Source organism: Lacerta agilis, chromosome 2, assembly GCF_009819535.1.
Source record: "Lacerta agilis isolate rLacAgi1 chromosome 2, rLacAgi1.pri, whole genome shotgun sequence".
NCBI lineage: Eukaryota > Metazoa > Chordata > Lepidosauria > Squamata > Lacertidae > Lacerta > Lacerta agilis.
In genome coordinates, this window is record NC_046313.1 from 31,750,932 (window position 1) to 31,775,796 (window position 24,865).

At 41.8% G+C, this 24,865-nt stretch overlaps 2 protein-coding genes across 2 annotated transcripts in view; both read left to right on the forward strand.

Moving 5' to 3' along the window:
- The first annotated feature begins 16,559 nt into the window (after window positions 1-16,559).
- Window positions 16,560-20,579, forward strand: LOC117039122 (unconventional myosin-XV-like). The gene is made up of 4 exons (XM_033136188.1): window positions 16,560-16,644; window positions 18,178-18,291; window positions 19,596-19,757; window positions 20,385-20,579. Exons 1-4 carry the CDS (start codon window positions 16,588-16,590, stop codon window positions 20,577-20,579), a joined length of 528 nt encoding a protein of 175 aa, XP_032992079.1. The 5' UTR covers window positions 16,560-16,587.
- A 3,367-nt stretch (window positions 20,580-23,946) lies between these two features.
- Window positions 23,947-24,865, forward strand: part of MYO15B (myosin XVB) — a 65,540-nt gene continuing 64,621 nt past the window's right edge. Inside the window, exon 1 of the mRNA XM_033136200.1 lies at window positions 23,947-24,074. Coding sequence (XP_032992091.1) covers window positions 24,039-24,074 — 36 coding nt within the window. The 5' untranslated portion in view covers window positions 23,947-24,038. The remainder of the gene's footprint in view (window positions 24,075-24,865) is intronic.

A 24,865-nucleotide genomic window follows, 5' to 3' on the forward strand; every position in this document is an offset into this window, starting at 1 on the left:
GTATTAATTATTTAATTAATTAATTTCCCTCCCTCCCATCTGATTATGTTGCTCCAGCCACTCTGGGCGGCTTCCAACGCATATAAAAACCATAATAAAGCATGGTTCTTTCAGGAGATGCTCAAAAGATGTAGAATCGCAGCATGCCGGGGAGGATTGTATGTGTTGCGTGTGTTTTCCTTGGTCGGATGAGGTGGACAAAAAGCCCTACGCTTACTCTCCACTGTCTCCTCTATAGAGAAGCTCCTCTTCAAGGGGGCGCTTTGCTAAAAGGCAACGCCTTGGCTCCCCCTCTTCTGCCCCTTCCTTCACTTCCTGCGCCCATCAGTCTAACACGGATGACAAATCTTGCTAGACAGCAGCGATTGCCGCAACGAGATTCTGCACAACTTCGAATTTTAGTGCTTGTAAAACTGCAGTAAGGCGATGTCTTAAGCCAAGGCACACCCGCCGCCAACCCCACTTCTAATGAATGCGTAAAAGGGTGTGTAAGATAATATTTCCAAGTTCAGTTATAAATGAAGATGACTCGAGTGGTGGAGAGGAAGCCAATGCCCGCTGAGTTCAATGGGGCTTGTTACTCCCAGGTAATTGAGTATATAGAATTACAACCTTCACATGCTAGCTGTCCCGTCACAGTCCACGCACCCCTTCAAATCGAAAAGGGATGGGGATTTGGAAAAAAATATCCCGCTGGGCCAGATCAATAATTTGGCCTACGGGAAAAGGATGGAGGGGGGACTTATTATATCGGACGAATTAGCCACCCGCCTTTAAATATAAGTGGGACATGCAAACAAAGAAACAAACAAACACAATCAAATGGGATAGTGAACTAACCTGTTTCTTCTCCGCTACCAGTTGTGTGATCCCACCTCTGACTGGAAAGACGGCAGGTAAAATGCAAGTCAGTCGGGCTTTTTTCTTTCTCTTTTAAATATTCCCTCTAAGCGTAGGTTGGCTAAGGAACCTTGTTGGGCAGAAATACAGGCCCCACCCAATATGCGTAAAGTAGTTCCTGCGTATGGAAGCCTTATCTTAATGACCCTAATGATGGTTTTGGGGAGGGGTGGTGGTTATCCTGCCTGTCCTTTTAAAAAAAACAAAAGTCTTTTCCCTCCCCCTAGCAAGTAGGCAAGTTACTTTGAGAAAAGAGCTAGCTCCTGAAAAAGACCAAAGTACTGTAGTTAAGGATGTATGTTAAGCAAGATGGCTGGGATTGACAACTTGGCCCTATGAACTTTACGTACTGAACACAGGCGTGGCATGGTTACCTCTAAAAAGGTGCTACCATCTGGAATATTCTAATACAAAGAAGCAGAATCATACCTATTTGAGGGGGGAAATTTGCCCCAAGGAACAGAACTTTCTACTCTATTGAATCTTTTCAGTTCTCCAAATGGAAAGGCCAAGAGGGAAAGAGCAACATTTTGTTTTGAATGAAAGCAGTTTAGATTTTGCTTTTCCACTCAGGATTTACCAGTAGCTATCTGTCCTGTTCATAAATTAGAATAAATAAAATGTCACTCTTAAAGTCTGTGCAGGATTCAGGATCCCCTTAGTAAGCAAGCATGAGGAGAGAGAAGAAACTCCTGCTTCCTGGTAGGGCCTGAAACAGCAAGGCTTCCTTCAACAGCAAGCAATTGGTCTACTTTGTAATATTTTCTCAGCTAGTTAGCTATTTGTATTATACATATGCTCCCATTGTATAATCTGCCAGAAAGGCTACAATGCACAACATTTATTTATTTATTTCTGTTGCTTTAAGCATAAACAAGGGGAGTAATATCTCCCGTAGTGTAAGTATGCCCCCTACCTAGGCAGGAAGACTATCATCTATCCATTTAGCAGGGACACAATATTTTAATTTTGGGGACCAGTGTTCACATCTTCCTATTTCCAGAGAGAAAGCCATGCTAATCTCTTGCAGCAAAACCAGCAAAAAGCTTTATGGTATATTTAAGGCCTCGCACCTTTGCCATGCCATAGTCTAGTGCAGTGTTTTTCAACCTTTTTTGGGCAAGGGCACACTTGTTTTATGAAAAAAATCACGAGGCACACCACCATTAGAAAATGTTAAAAAATTTAACTCTGTGCCTATATTGACTATATATAAAGTAATTCTCTTGAATAGGAATCAAATAAACACAATTTTTCCCACGGCACACCAGGCAACATCTCGCGGCACACTAGTGTGCCACGGAACAGTGGTTGAAAAACACTGGTCTAGTGTCCATAAAAGTTTATGCAGTGTATCTGAAGAAGTGTGCATTCACACGAAAGCTCATACCAAGAAAAAACTTAGTTGGTCTCTAAGGTGCTACTGGAAGGATTTTTTGATTTTATATTTTGTTTTGTTGTATTTATAGCGCTGCTAAATTATTTGTTTTTATGCTACTGGTAAAATTGTTGAAACTTCCCTCCCCCTAATCTGGAATGCCCAATACAGCAGTAACAGCTGAAACAAAAACATTTCTCTATTTTTTAAAAAAATGCATTAAGGTCCCTATACTGAAACTGACAACTTTAACAAACAATGCCCCAGTCTGATGATGTTAGCTTGGAATTCATATGCAGATTTGACACTATCAGAGTGAACAGAAATGAAATGATTGAATTTGTACCTCCACAAGTGATTCAGGTTCTTTTGCTAATTAATTACCAGCTGGACTCACTCTAATTAGATCTTTTTATCCATTTGAATGGCCCTTGTTTGCAATAGTAATGGATCACATTACTTTTTTTTTTTTGCTTTCTAGCCTTCCTTTCTTCTGTCTCCTGTCTTCTGAGGATTTCACTTTATCTGCAATCTACAAGCTAGTATTGTAGTTACTCTGATTTACACTTCAGTCACAGTAAGTAATATATGTGTCTTTCAGAGCTTCACCTTTTGCTATTGTGTCTGACTCTAGCACATGCTTCACTCAGGCAAACCGTTGTCTCAGTTTTCCCAATGCCACTGCTAACCATCTGCTGCCATCATTGGTTGAAAAGTTCGACCATGCCATTGGGAATCTTGAATTATTGATGCCATCTTTCCTTCATACTCCCTGTTCCCTGACAGCATAGGTATCCTGGCTGAACCTAAGTTTGCTATGAAAGTGGATGTACTGGAAATATCAAGAAGGGCTTCTACAGGCTGTTGAAGAAGGAAGGAACATGCTTATCAAAGCATTAGGCTGCACAGAACGTGGCTTCTGATCTCATCACTGCTAATCCCATTGTTGGAATTGGGAGGGAGGAGACTGGTAAGTTGGATAAGGACATTTAGGCTAAACAGAAAATGTAAACAAGTTGTCTGACTTTGAAATGGAAACTTGAAAAAGTATTCTTAAAGAGGTGCCTCTAAAATATTGAAAGCTGCTTTATATCCAGAGCCCACATAATAGCTGTGTTAACCTTAAGCTATAAAGGATGCAAAACACAATAATGTATTTTATTGGACCAAGTTGCATTAACATAAGATTAACATAGGCAAGTGTTTTTAGAAGATTTGCACTGCACCCATTCAGACAAAATTAAGGCAGTGTCTGAGCCTTGGTATTCAGTCTAGGTAACATGTTATATTGCAGAATTTCACTCATATAATGAGTGAAAATTTTCATTGATTGAACTCAAAAGCCAACATATTGCGGTCCTGTTTTCTTTGGAGCACAAGTTCCTGCTTTTTTGTGTCTTAATTTAATTTTCCCTACAAATAATTATTGAGGCCCTGCCTTTTCCACATAAAAATGGTGAAATGAAACAAATTACTCTATAAATAATAAATCAATATAAATTCTATCCATTGAACGTTTTCTGATATAAAATCTTCTATTCCTAACTGTCCGTAATAGGCTTCCTCATATCTGGCATGCTGGAACAGAATCTGATATTTTGTTATGCTGAGTGCACGATAGTGCTTCTATGAGTTTGCAACACAAATAGTACCTTCCAGTATTCCTCTTATCTTTGTAGACATTTTGCTGCTTCCCAAACTAACAGTGATTTGTGGAAAACACTGAAACCACATGAGAAGTACCGGTAGTTGACAATGGTCTACTGGAAATTTGTGTCTGAATACTAATTTCAAAGCTATGGGAATATAGAGGTCTATTTTTCTGTATCAGCCAAACCAACTGAAGCTCAAATTTCCTTAACTGTTTGTAATATATTTGGACAGTGATGTAAATATACCTCACAATGCATGGTATATAAATTAAGGTACATGGTAGAGTTTATGTGCCCAATTTGTTTTGTATGCCTTATTTAACAAGAACAGAAACTGCATTTTTGGATGCCATCACAGTTTTCTCAATGTAGGCTGAGCAGAAGTGTGCAAAGTTTTGTCTTTCTTATTTACTTATTACAGGGGTGGATAATCAGGCTGTAAATGTGGTAAAATCAGAGGTGGCTAAGCTGTGGCCTTCCAGATGTTAGACTACAACTCTCACCACCCATAAACATTGGCCATCCTGGCTGGGGCTGATGGGAGGTGGAGTCCAGCAACATCAGGAGGGCCACAGCTTAGCCATCTCTGATTTTACCACATTTGCAGGCTGATTATCCACCCTCCATGGAGTTCAAGGTAAGTTGAAGTATTTATGGAGATGAAAGCCCCCCACCCCCAAACAAGGAGTGGCAAAATTTTGTATGCAGCTTCACCTGGAAGGGAAATAGATTAGTACCTTGGTTCTCAAACTTAATCCGTTCTGGAATTCTGTTCCAAAACCAAAGCGCTCCAAAACCAAGGCACACTTTCCCATAGAAAGTAATGCAAAATTGATTAATCCGTTCCAGACTTTTAAAAACAACCCCTCAAACAGCAACTTAACATGAATTTTGCTATCTAACGAGACCATTGATCCATAAAATGAAAGCAATAAACAGTGTACTGCAGTCACACAATCAATCAATCAGTAGCTGAACTGGGTTCCACACAGTCACAAAAACAAAACAAAAGAGCCGCAGAAACGCAAAATAAATAGCAAAAACAGACCGACCTCATCGTAACACTCAAAACAGAAGCATAACACTCAAAACGGAGCACGTTCAGCTTCTGAAAAAAGTTCGCAAACCGGAACAATTACTCCTGGGTTTGCAGTGTTTGGGTTCCAAGTTGTTTCAGTACCAAGGCATTTGAGAACCAAATTACCACTGTAAATTTGTGTGCATGTGTGAGAGAGCTTCCATACTTCAGTGTAACATTTCCGTGTCAGTTTTGTTTGAGATGCCATAGGCATATCTGAGCAGTTCCATAATTGTGGTGCCCTTACTGCTATGTGACATCAGTTTTGCTATCAAGCTGCCCACATCAGCAAAGGGGTGTGACAAAATACAGTTTCACATCTTAGACCATTGGAGAATAGAGAATAAGAAATAAGCCACTCCTTCTGCAGGTGATTTGTGGATTTAAAAACAATTACTTGCACATACATTGCTCATAGAATATGACATCTTTCCTCTTAATAGATGATGTGCTTAAGTATATAGGAAGAATGGCACCTTCTCGGTCTAAAGCAGAACGCAAAACATCCAGAGAACAGAAAGCTGAGCACGGCAGCCTGGAAATAACAGCACATGTTTCTCGAAAAAAGAAAAAGCATGTTGAAGAATCAAAGAGCCAGGACAGAAGGCTGAAGAAAAGAAAGAGCAATGAGAGAACTAATTCTGAAGATTCATCCTCTGATGAGGATGGGGTTCCTGTTGTCTCAGTGCAGGGCCCAGCAAAGGGCAAGGGAGAGGTGAGGAGGCGGAAGGAAGGAAGGAAGAGTAGCTTCAAGAAAGAAGGAAAAGAAAAGAAAAGTTCCAAGGTCAGAGAATGTCATTCTGATAGAAGATATGGGGAGCAGTTAATGTGCAAGGGAGAGAAGAACGGAAGAAGGGCCGTGAGGCAAGATGATCAGATTTCAGGGCAATGGCACAATGCCAGCGCGAAAAGCTGTGAATCGAAGGACACTGAAGACAATGAGAAACACAACTTGAAAAGGAAACGTAAGAAGCAACCAAGCAAGAGAAAGAATATCGCTGATACTGTGTCCCTCACAATAGAAAGTGAAGAAGGTTCCCCTTGGAAGAAGCAAGAGTCATACCAGAGAAGTCATACTGAAAGCAAGGAACCATATAAGAGGAAGCCTCACTATAAGGCTAGTGGTAAGACTACCAGAGAAAAAAGTGAAGGGCACAAGAAGACACATACTAGGAAGTCAGCTAGAATACTTTCCAAAGCAAATCCTGTGGATTCAGAAGGTTCATCATCATCATCATCTTTAAACTCCCAAGATAAATACAGTTTGAACCAAAGAATGGGAGATAAAGAGACTGGAAAGGACAAGTTCAAAGCCAGAGAGCGTAGACAGAACTCTTTGGAAGGTGATAATGAAGAGCTCTGCTCTAAGAAATTGTTACCCGCTATTGGGGAAGAACAACCTGCAAGCAAAACTAGTGACTGCCAAGAACTTCAGGAAACAGCCAGTGAAAGTGAAGGAAATTCAGAGATCATAGTAGCAAGACAAGAGGCTGAGAATGAAGAGAGTCACTTTGAGATAGATGAGAAAATAAAAGGGAGTGATAAAAGATATTTGGCAAGAAAAGTTACAGCAAGTGATAATGATGAGCAAAGTGGTGACTCAGACAATTGCAGTAGTAGCCCTACAGAGGAAGAGAGCGATGATGGGGAGCATGAAAATCTTTCAGAAAAGGGGAGTGGCAAAGAAGCCTCCGACTATGAGCAGAGTATACTTGGAAGTGAAGAGGAGGAAAGTGAGACGAGCAGCTTTGCAAAAAGAAAAAGTAGAAACGAGAAAAGATCAAAGCTCCTCAAGTTTGGCTCGAACAAAAATCCTCAAGAGAAGCACCAGACAGAAGAGAACATGAGTGTCAGTGACAAAACAATCACATCATCACTACAACTAATAAAGCACAAAAGTGAATATCGTGGTAAGACTGATCCATCCAAACAAGGCATGCATTTAGAAGAGCAAACAAGCCAAGATGCAAGTTCAAGAGTAGATGCAGTGGCCTTGATCGAAAAGAGATATAGCCATCTGACTTCACAATCCCAAATTCTGCTAAGCCTAAAAAGCAGGCATAAGGATGCTAAAGCCAAACTATTGACAAGTGGCAGCAAGCTTTGTCCTAAGGCAGCAGAAATTGGCTCTGATTTGAAGAAGGCTGGAAGCATTCATCCGAAAAAGAGTACCAAAAGAAATGACAAAATGGTTTCTAGAGCCAAGGAGATTAAAGAATCAAGTCTCTCTACTGCTTCAAGCTCAAACGTTAACACTAGAAAACTTTCTGTTGAGAAGAAAAAGAAAATTGGAAAAGTAACTGGAAATGTCAAAATAGCTTCAAATCAGGCCCTCGAGACAAGAGAGGAAGAGGAGCTGGTGGAGGAACAAACTGTTGAAGATGCTGCCGGAAAAGGCACAATCTCTTCTAAGCAAACGAGATCCAAATCTCTACAAACCCTTTCAGCGTTTAAGAAAGTAACCCATTGGCTTAGCCATAAGCCTCCCAAGAAAGCAAGCTTGAAAGATCGCTTCTTACGTGTGGCACATGCAGTTGGCCTCTCTGGATGGCTCTTGAAGAAGTTTGGCAAGAAGAGGAGGAGCAACAAATCATTTGGATTCAGGAGAAGAATGGCCATCCGGATTGTTGGCACTGTTGGGCTGGCCAAGAGATGTGGCAGGCCTTTCCATGACTCAACAGGGGAGCAAATGAAGAAACACTTGTGTAAAAAAGGGTCTTCCTGTTCCTCGTTAGAATGTGATCAAACCAGAGATGAAGAAGGGGCAAGGTCTTCAAGGAATTTCCCCTGTAATGAAGACAACTTAAAACCTCTGCTGATGAATCCCAGTGGACAGCCCGAGGAAGAGAAAAGCAGTATCCTGGATGCCAAGTTTGCTATCGTGTTCCCCAGGGTTCATCAGTTGGTGAAGTCCAAAAATGCTTCTCTTGAAATTGACTGTAGTGGACCACAGCTGCAGTCACGTGATCAGTCAAGTAGGAAAACAGTAATATCTGTCCAGCCAGATGCTAAATTGCAACTTGAATATTCTAAGCCAAATGGCCAAAGGAATAGTCAAGTGCTTCCTTGCAGTCCTCAAGCTGATGTATCTATACCAGGTATGTAAAATCAAGCTAATCCTAAAATGGAAGAGTGTAAAAAAGCCATTAAGTTGCTTATGCCAAATAATAAAGACTCTTAAGAAAAAGATAAAGGCAGGTCTTTAATTATGCTCAGTTTCCCCCAAATATAGTCCTCCATGTACCTTCCTCTCAGCTTTTCTGCAGTACCTTTTTCCAGTCATTGGCCATGTCTATTCTGTAACTTCAGTTTGTAAGCCAGGAAATGGGCCATTAGCTCTTCTCTTACCCAGCCTTACCCTATATATCCTCCCCCCCCCCCCATTTCTCTCATTTAATAAAACCAGACAATGAAAAAAGGGGGAGAAATCCTTTGGGCATTTGTAATAACGATTTTGAATGTTCTTCTGTTTTTTTTCTTTTAACTCTAGTTGAGGTAAGAGCCGTTACCACTACATCAGGAGACAAACATTGCTCTTTGCCATTCTGCCATTTTGAAATCCCATCCAGTAGGCTTTTTTCTGTTAAGGAGCTGAAATTCTTGAGGGGGAATGGTGGGTCAAAACAGTGCTTTTGGTTTTCATTAGTATACGTTAGTGAAGTTTTTAATATTTGAAGTTTTATTCTGTTTTTAGTGTTCTGTTGGGAGCTGCCCAGAGTGGCTGGGGTATAAATAATAAAGCTATTAAAGTTGTTATTATTACCGTGATGTTCCTCTAGTGATGTGCAACATCTGGTTCCTTGGCTAAGAGTGAAGCGTTCATTTGCAAACCTCAAACTTGGATACCGGTATCTTCAAATACAACTAGAAACGGATTTTGTAACATGTAACCTGCTCTCTTTTTTTTCTAAGTTGAAGGAAGGGTGTTACAAGACTCTGTACCTTCCAGCTTGGGGGGAGATGACAAGGCAGACATCACCCAGAGGAGCATGCCAGAAACCATGGATCAAGTGCACTGGACTCAGCATCAGCCTTTTACATGTGACCCTACCGCTTGGCTGAATTCTGAAACGCTGCTCCCACGGTTCACCATTGAGAACTTAAGCAAGTGGACTTTATATAAAGAGCAGGATCTGGCCAAGTCTCCTAGGTCAAAAAAAGCATTGCAGGGAAGGTGGGAGGCAGAAGATGTCACTGAAGATGTCCTTGAGATGGACATGATGCAAAAGCAGGTTGGTGCATTCTGTGCTAGAGATCATCGTGTGGGATGTGGCTGAACTGATGTTATTTATCTCTTTGAAATGCCATTGTCATATACCTTCCAGATCTATAAAGATGAGGATTGCTACATGGAATTTGAAAAAGTGGAGGACCTTTCCAGGTTGGAGTAAGTATGGTACAGTCATACCTCTGGTTACGATAGCTGCGGGTTGCGTTTGGCATGGGTTACGAGCGCGCCGAACCCGGAAGTACCGGAACGGTTACTTCTGGGTTCGGTGTGTCGCGCATGCGCAGAAGCGCTGAATCGTGCTGCATGCTTGCACAGATTAAGCACTTCATATTGCGTTCTGCTCATGTTGCGAACAGGGCTCTGGAACGGATCCCGTTCACAACCAGAGGCACCACTGTACAAGGCATTTTCTGATGGAAGCGTACAAGGAAACCCAGTATCACCAGGGTCCGATCCAGGATTCAAAGTGTAGTTATGTATTGGTTTATTTCCAACATCAGTTGCAAACATTTCTTCAAATTAACTGCCGAATTTTGTTTTGGGGGGTAGAAAAATAGGTATGTTATCAAATCTAAACCCTCAAATAATATTTCTTCCCCACCCCCCCAGGGAAGTCAGCGAAAGCTCTGTGCTGCTGTGCCTGAAAAAGAGATTCCATCGCAACTTTATTTATGTATGGATATTACTTTCTTAATCTCTGTGATTGATTGTCATAAGGAGTAAGTACATGTGTGTAAGAATGTTGAGGATGGGAGACACTGATTTCCCACGTGGGGAAGAATCCGCAATGGAAACTTTGTGACTGAATAACAGTGCCATTTTCTTAGTGTAGATTGGGTTGGGAACATTTTTCGGCCAGAGAGCCACATCTTTATCTCTCTCTCTGCTAGTGGGCCAACCTAGGCAGGTGGGCAGGGCTGCCTGCCTGTCTCTCGCCTCACATCTTAGTAAGACCAGGGAATGCTTCCCTTTGAAGCCCTAATGGTTGCAAAGCAAACCATGGGGCTTTCAAACATCCTTCATAATTGCAATGAGAGCTGACAGGCTGGTGGGAGTGAGCCTCACTTGATAAAGGAAGAACTATGAGCTGTTTGATGTTGGGTGTGTGGCAGGTGGATGAAAATGGCCTCATGAGCCAGTTGGGGAGGCTTGGAGGGCCATGTTAGGTCTGCAGGCTGGAGATTCTCCACCCCTGGTCTTTACAAGAGTAAATTTGGGTTTGAAATTCCTGCCCTGCTCTTGAGGATAAGTAAAGCCAAGGCAATGCTGTGCTTCTTCCTAGACCTACATTGGGCACATCTTGATCTGCGTCAATCCTTTCAAGCCACTCAGCCTTTTTTCAGAAGATGTGGTGATCCAGTACCAGAATGGCCTGCTCTCCAGAAATGCACCGTATGTATGCATTGTTTTTTTCCCTCCTTGCCTTATTCTGGTAATCTTATTCATGCTGCACACAAAATCCTGGCTTTCATTTGCAATCTTGGGCTCATTCCACTTGGCCAAAGTGATTGTGCCTCTCTTTGGAATTTAGGACTATGGCACAATTCTTTCACTCATTTTAGTGACAATGTTGCTATTGGATTTTATATATGCACACACACACACACACACACACACACACACACACAACATTCATAATCTCACTCAGATCTACAATGTAATTTGTTTATGTATTTGTTTTAGATTTCTGGGGCTTGGGCAGCAAATTACTGATTTTTGTCATAGGGTTGGAGTTTTTGTCCCAGGGAAGCAGGTCTCACACAATAAGAGTGTTCTTGAAACAAAGAACTTTACAAAGTGCTGCTAACCCATTGTGGGTTTAAATTCCTACCCAAACTTTTGATCATGTTTAGCAATGCTCATGCTAGGGTTTTTATAATAGAATACTGGTATTATTTTGAAATAAAGCTGATGTCTCTCTCCCCCCCCCCCCTTTTTAAAAAGCGGTTTCTGAACACATGACTCCATAATGGAAAGCCTGAGCGATCAACACACGCCTTACAAAAAGTTGGACTAGGACAAGTTATCCTTGTGAAGCCGACTTTAAATGCCAGCGTGTTGTTTAAGATATTTAAAAGATATTTCATAGCCAGTCCACAAATATTCTAATTTGTAAATACTTTGCAAAAGTGGAAATTACTGAAAATAAGGTGTTTGGGTGCTGACCTTTGCACCTGAGCAGCTTCTCTAGCCAGCTGTGGCTTTTTCCTCTTATGCCCTAATGATCCTATGAAGGGTAGCCTCTCCTATTCCTTAATTCATTCAGGGGAAAGAAAGTGGAATTGATTGTTTTCACAACACTGTGTGCTTGCCTCGGGGGTGTAGCAGTTTATACCGAAAATAAAACAAAAGACAAAGATTCCCAACACCCAATATATTTAGTAGGTTACTATAAACTACGGTAGGTTGACTTTGAGATAGTAATGGTCAGCCTTGTTTTCAAAGAGTATACAGTTGTTTGTTTGTTTGTGTTGGTAAAATCATAAACTAGAGGGTGACCAGAGATCTACAGCCAAAAGCAGCCTCTATTCAGTAGCCCTGTGTGGTAGACAGGCTTTAAGATTGTAATGCCTTCAATTGGAATAATTTCCATTAACAGTAAAAAGAGTCTTTAAGAACTTTATTAATTTTTAGATGCAACTCTTTTATTTATCCCTTCACAACAACATTGCTGTAAGTTAGACAGGTTTTAAAATTGTAATGGCCAGACTCATATTAAATCAACAGGGTCTGGCCTATTTCCCGTTGGGGAGATTTTTTGTAAAAATAATGAAACAGTTCTGCACAATAACCCTCTAGGGTAGGCAACTTTTAAGCAATCTCTGGTTTCAAACAGTAATCCTAGGGCAAAAATAGAAAAAAATCATGGTTTCTGCTTGCTTATGGAAAGGAATATGTAAGTGTGCTGCTGATTTAATCTGAGGCTGGCTATTACATTTTTAAAGGCCTGCAACGCAGGGTTGGTGTGAAGGGTTGCAGCTAAGAACTAGAAAAAATCTACCTGTTCCAATGCCAATATAATGCTTTGATCTGAGACTTCCTTAAACCTTAGAACAACGACAACAACAACAAAAGCTGTATGAGACTCATTTTGCTATTAATACAAATCTATTCTGATCACTCCAGTTTTAAATACCTTCTTATCTCACATGGCTGCATTATGCTAAAGTGCTCAGCTCTGGGGTTTTCTGCCAACCAAAAACTTTATTACGATAGCTTGTGGAGGACTAAGTGTAATGTGGGAAAGTTTTTAAGCCTCCTGGCATGCATTCCACTAAATCTAATGTTTATCGCTAGGCTACTCAAGTGGGTCAGTTCTCTCCCAGCCTCTCTCCCAATTTCATTCTTTAAGAAGAGTTTGGATTTGATATCCCGCTTTATCACTACCCGAAGGAGTCTCAAAGCAGCTAACATTCTCCTTTCCCTTCCCTCAGCCACAACAAACACTCTGTGAGGTGAGTGGGGCTGAGAGACTTCAAAGAAGTGTGACTAGCCCAAGGTCACCCAGCAGCTGCACATGGAGGAGCGGAGACGCAAACCTCCTTCACCAGATTATGAGTCTACCGTTCTTAACCACTACACCACACTGGCTCACTAAAAATTTCCATGGCTCAAGCCCTCTCTACCCTAGACTTAATGGCTAGAGCCTCAGCATCTGCACAATTTGGTTCTGTTAGGTCACAGGTGGGCAAGCTGTGGCCCTTGGTATAATTTTTTACAGTTCTCGGATACAACAATCCAGAGAAAGTAAAGCACAATTAAGTTCTACAGAAATCTTGCATTTATTGGAATAAGCTGCTCTGGGTTCTCTCTCTCCCCCCCCCCCCAGGAGTGTGAGGTATGAAACATGGTCCAATTTCAGGAGCTGCAACCCAATGTGGCCACTTCTGCCTCAGGAATTTCCTTTCCTCCCTTACCTTACTGCCCTGCCAACTCTGCTGCCTAAATGTTTCAATGTGTTTGTACAAAACGCAGCTGTTGATATAGGTGTTTGTGTCGATCTCTGTACAAATAAACCTGAACTAATTTTGATGCAACTGGAATTTAGGCGGCTGAGTAATAACATGGGTTTTCTTCTCTCTCTCTCTCTCTCTCTCTCTCTCTCTCTCTCTCTCTCTCCCCCCCCTCCATTTCTTTTGGTCCCCTTCCAGACATATATTTGCCATCACAGAAATGGCATATGCCTTCTCTCAGAGCTCAGAGAAAGAGCAGTGCATTGTCCTCAGGTAAGAGATAGATAAAGGCACCTTTCCTCAGATTGTCTGAGATTTATTCTCCGTCTCCCTATTGCGTCTTCTGCACTGATGCAAGAGAGGCTCAAGTGTGGTTAGGGGCGCTATTCAGGCCATGTTTCTTGGGTGCTTTCCTGGAAGTAAGCAATTGAATTCAGTGGGACTTACTTCCGAGTAGAAATATGCAGCATTGTGTTGTTGAGCTTTCACTCTTGCTCTCTTCTTCAGGATTCTGCTGCTTCTGCAGCTAATCTGCATCCATATAATACAGAGGGCAAATAGACAAGCCACCTGCTTGGCCTTGTGAGTCCATCTAGCACATGGGTAGGCAAACTAAGGCCTGGGGGGCCGGATTCGGCCCAATTGCCTTCTAAATCCAGCCCGCGGACGGCCTGGGAATCAGCATGTTTTTACATGAGTAGAATATGTCCTTTTATTTTAAATGCATCTCTGGGTTATTTGTGGGGCATAGGAATTTATTCTCTCCCCCCCCCAAAAAAAACCATAGTCCGGTCCCCCACAAGGTCTGAGGGACAGTGGACCGGCCCCCCGCTGAAAAAAATTGCTGATCCCTGAATTCTGGCACATTCTTTCATTGGGACAGGAGGGAAGGAATTAGTGTTTTCGATATGACTTGACAGCATTGGGTGTGTTCAAGAGCATCATATCCATCTTCCAAATATGCATCTCATGTTAGGACAGTATGTGGGAATCTTGGTGCATGGAGAAAAAAATCTCCCACAGTTGGTTTTCTGCATGGCTTTATTTTATGGACGAACTGCTTGCCCCTTATGATCAAACCTATTGATTTGGGTGGCCATTAACACCACTGAGGTTTGTTTCTCTAGAGCTTCCAGCAGTCTTTTCAGACCCGACACCGTCCTTTAGCCAAACCATGTGTTTGGGGGACCCCCTTTTAGATTTTTCACCATATATTTGTGTAATGCCATTGCCACTGATGTGATCCACCTTCTGTCAGGCACCAAACCAGGAGTGGGTAAGAACCCTCAAGTCAAAGACCATGGGAAATCAAAATGTTTTGCTGAAAATACTTAACATTTGAAACCCCAGTTACTTTGAAACATGGTAATATATATTAGTGGTTATATTTCCATGCAAGTTGTTTTTTTGTTTTTGTTTTCCTTTTTAGCTGACAAATGATTTTCTTCTTTGTTACTATTTATAATAAGCAATGGACAATGGAATCTTAACTGGATATTATATTTATTTATTTAAAAGGGGGGAAACCCAGTTCAACTGGTGATAAACTGTACTGGTGAAGAATGTGTTCTAGCAACCTAAATAACAGTGCCAATCTTTGCATTACACCTCCCTTTTTAATGTTTTCCAGTGGACACAGTGGCTCGGGAAAGACTGAAACTGCCAAAGCGATCATCCTCTATTTGTCCAGGCTATACCAAAGGCAAGAAAGCCATGGGATAAAGCAAGTATGTGTATTATTATTTAACATTTATTTAGTGGCAGTAAGATGTTCAGAAGTTATATTGTCATTGAGCACAATTAGTGCATGTTGCAACCCGAATACTAAATGCTTTGTCTGAAAATAAAAATCTTAGTGAAATCTGTGGATAATGCTTCCATACAAATACATACAAATTTGTAATGGATTAATTAGAATTTTATATTCGCCTACCCTGGGAATAACCACCATTGAACTCAATGGGACCCATAAGATTGTACTAAAAGTAATGTTATGTTATTGATTGATTGGTTAAAAAAAAATAAGGTGGCAGCTTTAATATTAATATTGTCCTTGTCCTTACAGCCATCTGATGTGTTACCCATCCTGGAAAGTTTTGGAAATGCAAAGACCATCTTAAATGACAACTCTAGCCGCTTTGGAAAGTTCTTGCGTGTCCACCTGAGACAGTAAGTAAAAAAAGAGAAATTAATATTCCTGTTTGAAACAGAAAAGGCATAGATTGGGGGGTGGGATGCAAAGTCAACAGTAAGGTAATAACTTTATTAGGAACAACATATTTTTTAAAACTTACCGAACGTGTAAAGCTAGTTAGATGTGTTAATGGAGGATATAGCCTTATCAATGATTCCTGTTGGCTCATGTTCACATGCTTGGGATAGATTCCAAGGGATTCCAGTCAGCTTCTCTTTGCTGTTTGAGGAACGATTGTCTGCTCTTAAGAACCGTACTGACACACCAAGGAGCCTTGAGCGCAGCCTGCCTCTGTTGCATGAGAGGCTGTTCTCGGATCGTTTCCAGTGAGAGACTGGTTCTCTTGGGCTCCACCCAGAGCAAGGGAAAGGAGACAGATTCCCTTCCAGCAGCAGGAGGCATGGAGCTGATACGGCTTACCTCAGGAATGGCAAAACTCTTGGCCCTCCAGATGATGTTAGACTCTAGTTCCCATCATCCCTGACCTTTGGATGTTCTGGCTGGGGTAGATGGGAGTTGGAATCCAACAACAACAGGAGGGCCAGATGTCCACCATTTCTGACTTATTGTAAATCCGTTAAGAAATAGTGTGCAAATCAGCTCTGGTCTACAAGCTGGTGCCTCTTGGCAGATGACAGCACTTCTTAATTTATTGTGTAAAAGAGACTGTTGCAGTAACAACAGATTCATCTTTAGTTTTTCTCACATAAAATCTACCGTGTGCCTTAATTTGTATGTCATGCTTTTATTGACCGAGTCTCACTGTGCATTTCAAACAATTAGAGGGATTTGAGAGTCAGCTGGTTTGGTTGATATAGAATTGGGAGCTCTAAACTCCCACAGCTTTGAAATTCCAAATTAGTATTCATATTTTTTTAAAGAGAATTTATTATATTTCATATAAATTAGTATTCAGGCGCCAGTTGTCAGTATTCCTCAGCTATTATTTGAATCAAAAGACCACTGTCAGATACTTTTCCATGGGATTTCAGTGTTTTCCACAAATCACCGTTAGTTTGGGGAGCAGGAGCCTGTGTTTTAAGAATGCTACTAAACCTCTAAATGCCTTATTTCTTCAGTGGTGAGTGTTCAAAAAATTGCCTTGCATTAAATTACTGAACAAGACCTCCCACTCCATAAAGTCTATAGTCAGGGTAGAAAATAAAACGTCTTACTGGAATCTCTTCCTCATAGCGGATTTATGGTGGGTACGTCCATCTCTCAGTACCTTTTGGAGAAGTCCAGAGTTGTTTTTCAGGTAAGGACAAAAGTGTTCTTGCATGTCAGATGGCCGATAAATTACCTGTGTGCATGAGACACACAATTATATTTAACTAATCCCACTTTCATGTGTGACCTGCAAACCCACATAGGGAAGAGTTTTTTGGGTAAAAGGGAATGGGGTGGGGGTTGGGAACAGGATTTGTAGAGACCTGAGTTTGTGCTAGTTGTTTGTAGTTGCTTTTGGTATTTCTCATTTACCCTGGGCTTTACCACCTACACATGGTGTGGGAAGTCACATCCTCTTGAGCAAAAGCTGCAGCTCCATGTGGGAAGGTCTACAGAATCACCTTGCAAACTAAGAGGTTTTTTTGGGGGGGGGGGGTCTATAAATGTGGATTATCAGTGAAGTTAGACATCAGTCAGTAGTATCCTACAATCACTGTGTCCACCATCTGTACAGTTCATTTTAAAATCTCAGAAAACTGCTGGCAGTCAGCAACTTTTTTTCTCCCAAGTAGTATATTCCTGTTAAAGCGAACGACTCTGATCCACACTATACAGGTGAAACTCGAAAAATTAGAATATCGTGGAAAGGTTCATTTCTTTCAGTAATTCAACTTAAAAGGTGAAACTAATATATGAGATAGACTCATGACATGCAAAGCGAGATGTGTCAAGCCTTTGTTTGTTAGAATTGTGATGATTATGGCGTACAGCTGATGAGAACCCCAAATTAACAATTTCAACTTTGGGGTTTTCATCAGCTGTACGCCATAATCATCACAATTCTAACAAAGAAAGGCTTGACACATCTCGCTTTGCATGTCATGAGTCTATCTCATATATTAAACTCCAGTAGCTAATGAAAACAATTGCTTACATAAATGGACTTTTCCATGATATTCAAATTTTTCGAGTTTCACCTGTACACTGATAGCACATCCATGACTTCCCCTAAAGTAGCCTGAGAGCTGTAGTTTGTTAAGGTGGCTGTAATAATAATACTTTATTATTTATACCATGCTCATCTGGCTGGGTTTCCCCAGTCACTCTGGGTGGCTCCCAACAGAATATTAAAAACACGATAAAACATCAAACAGTAAAAAAAAAAAACTTCCCTAAACAGGGTTGCCTTCTCAAAGTCAGATAGTTGTTTATTTCCTTGACATCTGATAAGAGGGTGTTCCATAGGGTGGGCGCCACTACTGAGAAAGCCCTCTACTTAGTTCCCTGTCTAGGGATTGGCCCTCCAAGAAGGGAAAGCTGCTGTTCCCAGGACTCTTTAAATGTGTGTTGGACGTGCTTTAAATGTATGGAGTGGGATTCAACTTGAGTCCTGATAACTACCGGTAGTGCAACGGGGCTTCCACCCCTCCCCTTGTGCACCCCCTGATATTGACTCAGTGGAGTCAGAAGAACCTCCAGAAAAGTGCAGGGGGGAGGAGAAGGAGGATTGTTCTGTCTGGCAAGCGAAAAAGCCTGAGATGACAGAACAATTGCAATTGCAGTATGTTAAATTCCTCCCATGGTGTGGAACTGCAAGGGTTACCGCCTCTTTGTTTTTTAGGGCCGAGGTGAAAGGAGCTTTCATGTGTTTTATGAGCTGCTGTATGGTCTTCCAGTAGGACAAAAAGAGGAACTTTACCTGCAAGAGGCAGAGACTTACTTTTATCTAAACCAGGCAAGTAAATACCGTATTTTTCGCTCCACAAGACACACTTTTTTCCTCCTAAAAAGTAAGGGGAAATACCTGTGTGTCTTATGGAGCGAATGGTGGTCCCTGGAGCTAAATTGCCCAGGGGCCAAAAGCAGATTGTGCTTTTTATTTTACAAAGAGAAAAGGGGGTGTTGAAAGGACCCGTTCAGCAGCTGATCAGCTGGAGATCGGAAGAGAGATAAGAGTCCTGGCTCCCTTTCAGCCCCGCCCTCCTTTGTTGAATGTGCTGCAGAGGGAGGTTGTTTGTTTCCCGAGGACATGTGACTGGCTGATTAGATTATCTGTCTGGAAACAGTAGAAACTGCTCCCTTTCCTTAAGATTTTTCAGAAATGTGAGTCGAACCCCATTAAAATGGGGCTTTTCCTATTTGCTTTTCCCCTTTTGCAAAAGGAGCTTTGCTTTTCTCCCTTTGCAAAAAAAAGCTGCAAAACATTTAGCTGATCCTAAAAAAACCCCAGGGCTTTTCCCTTTGCAAAAAAGCTGCAAAACTTTTAGCTGATCCTCAAAAAACAAAAAACAGGGCTTTTAGAGGAGGAAAACCAGAAAAATATTATGGTGTGTTGTTGTTAAAAATTTCCATACCGCCCTTCATCTGAGGATCACAGGACCAGCTGAAACAAAATGCATACAAAAGTAACAAACCAAAACAACTCCCCCAAGAAATTCACTCTATACCTACATAATCCTGGCTGTGGAATGGCATCCAAAAGAAGACAGTTTTTAGCTCTTTCAGAATTCAGAAGCTTTAACAGACCAGAAGAGGAAGGATGTGGAATAGTTGTATACCCATTCTACAATACGCCACTTATAAACCCAGTAGGTCACTGCAGTCTGTGGGAGAACCTCTTCCTCCTGTTCCAAAGAGTTCAGAAGCTCCAAAGTAACTTGAAGCAGGGCTTTAGGGTGGCTGCTCTTGCTCTTGCACTTTCTGGAAACAATTGAAGACACTGTTGTTCCAACAACCCTTCCCAGGTGGATGAATAGGTCTCTGCCATTGGTGCTTTACTTGTGTGGAAGGCAATTTAATGTGAGGTGCTCATTACATTAGAACAAATTCTGCTGCTTGGGCTAGAGCTAAGTGGACTTGGAAACCCTTCAATGGGCCTAGTTCACATTGTAGAATATGTTGGCAGCCCAGGTCTAACCTTGCATGTACTTTGAAAATAGCTCCACATTCACAAAAATCTATGGGCTTCCTACCAGGAAGCGTAAGTATTCCCAATGCAAGTTCATTCCTAACCATGTGAACTTGTGTTGACTCTCCCAGGGCCGAGTGTGTGAGCTTCCAGGAAAGCGGGATGATCAGGATTTTCTGGTCTTGATTAAGGCTCTCCAGATGATAGGTCTCTCCAGTGACCAGCTGAACTCCATCTGGGCAATGCTCGCTGGCATACTGCAGTTGGGAAACATCTGTTTTACATCCTGTGAGGTATGTTGCATCTTTGCAAATTCAAGGTGTCATTGGCAATACCACCTGAGCCCAGTGGATATGGCCCTAGGACATTTTTTTTCCATTTAGGGTGCCTCTGAACAGTCAGTATTTTGTGTGTGGCAGCAGGGGGGCGGTTCTAGAGCTAACCAAACACCTTAGGTTTGCACAGTTAAAAGTGCATTAAAGGGCTCTAGTGCAACAAATCCACTTTAAAAAAAAAGAAAAAAAAGAAACAGACTTTTTGCAGTTTGGAAACTGACAAAGAAATGTACTGAAAAGTGTGGGATTAAATAATTGTTAACCACAGGAAGATACATAATGCCTGCAGATCAAGACAGGTGCTTATTGTCACCTAACCACCCCACAGACAAACTGGAATGAATGCTCAAAAAAGACCCAATGTGTTCTAATCTCCAGTTAAGGCATTTGCAAAAGATGATGATGATTTAGGTAACCTAATCCAAAACTAAGGAAGATCTTAAGAGTTTTAGGAATACTGACACCCTGTGAAATGACCACCTGTACATTGCACAGTGCTGTCTGTGTTCTTGGATGTCTTAAGGATTGAAATTTTGGTGCAAATAATGTCCTCGTTTCATATCTTCCTCTCTCTTTGCCATCTAGAAAGAATCCTCTGAGTTTGCACTCATCCCCAGTGAAACGGAAATCCAGATCGTTGCCAGTTTGCTGCATATTTCGGCAGATCTTCTTCAAAGGGCCATCACCCACCGAGTGACTGTAAGCATCTCTTTCTATTGTTGGCACGTCTTGCTTCTTCTCATCATGTTTTTCACAAAGGAGGATTTTGTGTTTAAGTGACATGGATTGCGTTGTTAAGAGTGGAAACAAGATACAAGTACCTATCTGCCTGCCTTCCCCGTCGCTTATCTGCAGTGGGGTCAGAAAAGAATGTCTACTGCTAGCTGGTTCCACTGTGCCATCTATTGTACATTCGTAGGACTGTCCTATCCTGCAAACACTGTTTTTTTTATATATAGGTAGGTAGCCGTGTTGGTCTGCCATAGTCGAAACAAAATAAAAAATAAAAAAATTCCTTCCAGTAGGACCTTTGTTGTTGTTCAGTCATTCAGCCGTGTTCGAATCTTCATGACCCCATGGACCAGAGCACGCCAGGTGTGCCTGTCTTTCACTGCCTCCCACAGTTTGGTCAGACTCATGTTAAGCCTCGAGAACACCGTCCAACCATCTCGTCTTCTGTCGTCGCCTTCTCCTTGTGCCCTTAAAGACCAACTAAGTTTGTTTTTGGTATGAGCTTTCGTGTGCATGCACACTTCTTCAGATACACTGAAATAGAAGTCACCAGATCCTGTATATAGTGAGAGGGTGGGGAGGGGTATTACTCAGAAGGGTGGTGGGAATGGGTCAATGGCCGATAGGTGAGGTAAACCTGTTAACGACTGTTAACGACTGCAATTGGCCTTGCAGGAAAAAGCCAGGGGTGAGATGGCTAAAGATAGCTTTGTCATGTATAATGAGATAAGAATCCAATGTCTCTATTCAGACCAGGTCTCTCCATGGTTTTCAGTTTGGTGATAAGTTGCAATTCAGCACCCCTTGCTTTTTCCTGCAAGGCCAATTGCAGTCGTTAACAGCCGTCAACAGGTTTACCTCACCTATCAGCCATTGACCCATTCCCACCACCCTTCTGAGTAATACCCCTCCCCACCCTCTCACTACATATAGGATCTGGTGACTTCTGTTTCAGTGTGTCTGAAGAAGTGTGCATGCACACGAAAGCTCATACCAAGAAGAAACTTAGTTGATCTCTAAGGTGCTACTGGAAGGGATTTTTTTTTAATATGTCGATGTAAATGTCTTTAGGAAAACAAATAAACTCCTTGAATTTCCTAGCTGGAGCAGAATCAAACAGTCAAATTGGAATTTTGGTTTGGTACAGGTTTAAGCCTTCACTCGCATTAAGCATGTTTAATTTGGTTCTAGCCAATAAAGCAAAATAATGTGAAAAGCACTTGCTAGATTTGATGGTGCATTAGACTTGAGTAAATACGGTATTTTCAAAACAAGGTGGAAAGGAGTGCATGTTTTTCATCTTGGTGCTGATTATATCAGTTTATATGGATACAAGCATGAATGCCTGCAGATGAGAAGAATGAACAGAGATGCAGAGTCATATTAGAGCTTTTGTAATCCAAAGACTCCCGAGCAGAAATCTTTATTTTACAAAGTGATTGAAATTGCCCCAAAGCTCCCATTTTGAGACATTAAAATGCCACCAGTCTCTATATCTAACATTTCTCTCTCCCCAGGAAACATGTTATGACCGGATATTCACTCCGTTGTCAGTAGAAAGTGCTATAGATGCCAGGTAACCTTCATTGCTTTTATCTGTCTGCTAGCTTTTCATCCAAATAATAATATTTTCTGGGTTTTTTTCCCTTTAAAAATAAAATGGCCCTCTCTCCGCTTCTTCAGGGATGCAATCGCCAAAGTTTTGTATTCCCTGCTTTTTGAGTGGCTGCTGATGAAAATCAATGAATGGCTGGCCCCGTTGGAAATGGACAGCACTGTTGGCATTGTTGACATATATGGCTTTGAGGTCATTTCCTGCGTTTACTTTACAGTGTCTTTGAGGGCAGCTTTGTGTTTTTGCCCTGTGTTAGTGTATGCATGAATGAATGCTGACGACAAGTCTTCTTGAAGTTGCTTGTGGAAAATATGATGGGAGGTGCTTTCCCATGCAGCCTCCCTTGATATTTGCTATGTAGGATCAGTTAGCATGTAAGGCATTGGAATCGTCTGCAAAGCAGCCACACGAAATTGGGAGCATTGTCAGTTTGAAGGTCTGGGACACAATGGGCAGCAGCACTTCCAGAGATCTGGTTATGATTGGTTGAATGAGCACTCATGAAGGCTTGTCTCTGGCCGCTATGTGGCATACCCTCCCCACAAGTATTTAGTATTTAGGTCAGAGCAGTTTTGCTTCTCCCTCTCCACACCTCTATAGTTCTAAAATAGTACTGACGGATGGTTCCTTTTGCTACAAAATGCACGTATGATACATACCACTTTCTCTCTATACTGTCTTCTCACTTAGGAAAATTTGGGAAATTCAAATGCCCAGCTGCCAGCAGAAAGAACAGTGCAGTGGAGAGGAAGTGCATGTGGACTGTCTCTTAGATCCCTAAACTTGTAGTAATTCCAGGGCAAAACTACCGTAACGGCCAGCAGGTTGTAGGCAAGAGTCCTACCAAGTCTCAGCCATTAAAATTGGTTAGCGCTATATGCTGAGACCATGAGGGTCTGTTGACATTTTCTTCTTCATGCAAGGTGCCACTTGCCACTTTCCTTGTGGACTTTGTGTACCAGAAGCAAAAGAGGTCTGTGTCTTTCTTTGTATCCACAGGATCTTGGGGTGAACAGCCTGGAGCAGCTGTGCATTAACTTTGCCAATGAACACCTCCAGCAGTTCTTCAGCAGAATAGTCATCACCCAAGAGGAGGTAAAATATAGAGCTAGGCACATGTAGGTTCGGTGCACAACTTGTCCAGGAGCAAAAGAGGGAACCATTACATTGCACAGAGGCAGCTTTGTGTTATTGCTCTTCAGCTTTGAAAAGACAAGCTGATAAAGAAAAAAATCACGATGCATTTGTGGGTGTGAATCCTTAACCTGTTTGCATGATTCATTGTGGCTGGTTGGGGCCAATTTCATGCATAGTTTGTGAACACTTGGAATAAAGGCACAAAGACTTGATATGTATACAGCTGCCTCCAGCCAGCATCATTGAATCATGAAAAGAGTCCTCCTTATCAACCAGTCTTCTCATAGCTTCCTACATTTCATGCAAATGTTTTATACAAAGGGTGTGTTTTTGTATGTATTGTGGGGGAAAGATACCCGAACCATAGATTAAGGAATAGTTTACAGCAGAGCTTTCCAAACTTTTAATGTTGGTCACGCACTTTTTAGAAATGCATCATTTTGCGACAAAGTAATTCAGTTTTACTAGCAAACCGAAGGCCAAACTATAACTCCTTTCCAGCCCCAGGAGGAGTGTGGGGAGCGTTCATGCGACACACCTACACACTGCAGCCGGCGCACTAATGTGTCACGGCACACAGTTTGGAAAGCTCTGGTTTACAGAATGACACATTTGATATTATGGATGCAGGCTTTGTTTGAATTATCTTTGACCACTAGGAGGAGTATGCAGAAGAAGACCTCATCTGGAGTCCTGTGTCCAAGATACCAAGCGAGTCCTGCCTAGATCTGATAGCTGCAAAGCCCCATGGGATTATGTGCATCCTGGACGACCAGACTTTACTATCACAGGTCAGGAGTTCATTAGAAATCCCTTTCATATTTGCATGTCGGATCCGGGGGTATTTTTGTGACGGGTGGTTCGTAGCACCCTATCCCAAAATGGGTGCTCTCAAAGAGGGTTCATGAGTGCCTCTTCCTCAGAATGTTATTTTTCTTACACTGGATTTTGTTGGAAGTGTTACAAGAGGTAGGTTATACCTAGATCTGGTGAGCAACAGAGAGAGAGAGAGAAAGTTTGACAAGAGCAGTTAATCAGATTTGCTGCATGTACATGGGTGACACATGGGCGTCTGCGTACCACAGCAAACACACAAAGTATGTACAACACTCATTTCTAAAAACCAGCAGACGCGCATCAGAGAGCCCTGAGTGGGTTGTTCCCTACCAAGTTTGTGTGTTATGGGCATTCAACACAGGCATATGCTGTTCCAAATATGTGTTTGCAAGCATGTGTGCCAAGGCGCGGGGTTGACCAACTTGCTTTTGCCAAATTTAATAGATTCCTACATGACAATCTCCAAAGCCAGGTGTTCTTCTGGCAGAAGCCTTAATCATGTAAATTGAGTGTGTGTTGGTGCAGTTGTCTAGTCATTTGGCCTATTTTGAAGGCATTTTCCAATTCTCTTGAGATGACCATCTGCCCCCCCCCCCAAAAAAAGAGTTGAAAGTTGGCAGGCATGATAAAATAGAACAGCTATGGGCATTCTTTAATAAATATTCGCATTCCAGGCTTTCTAGATAATTCTGACTGCTCAGCTGGTATTCATTTGTTGCAGGGATTCAGACAACTTTCCTCCAAT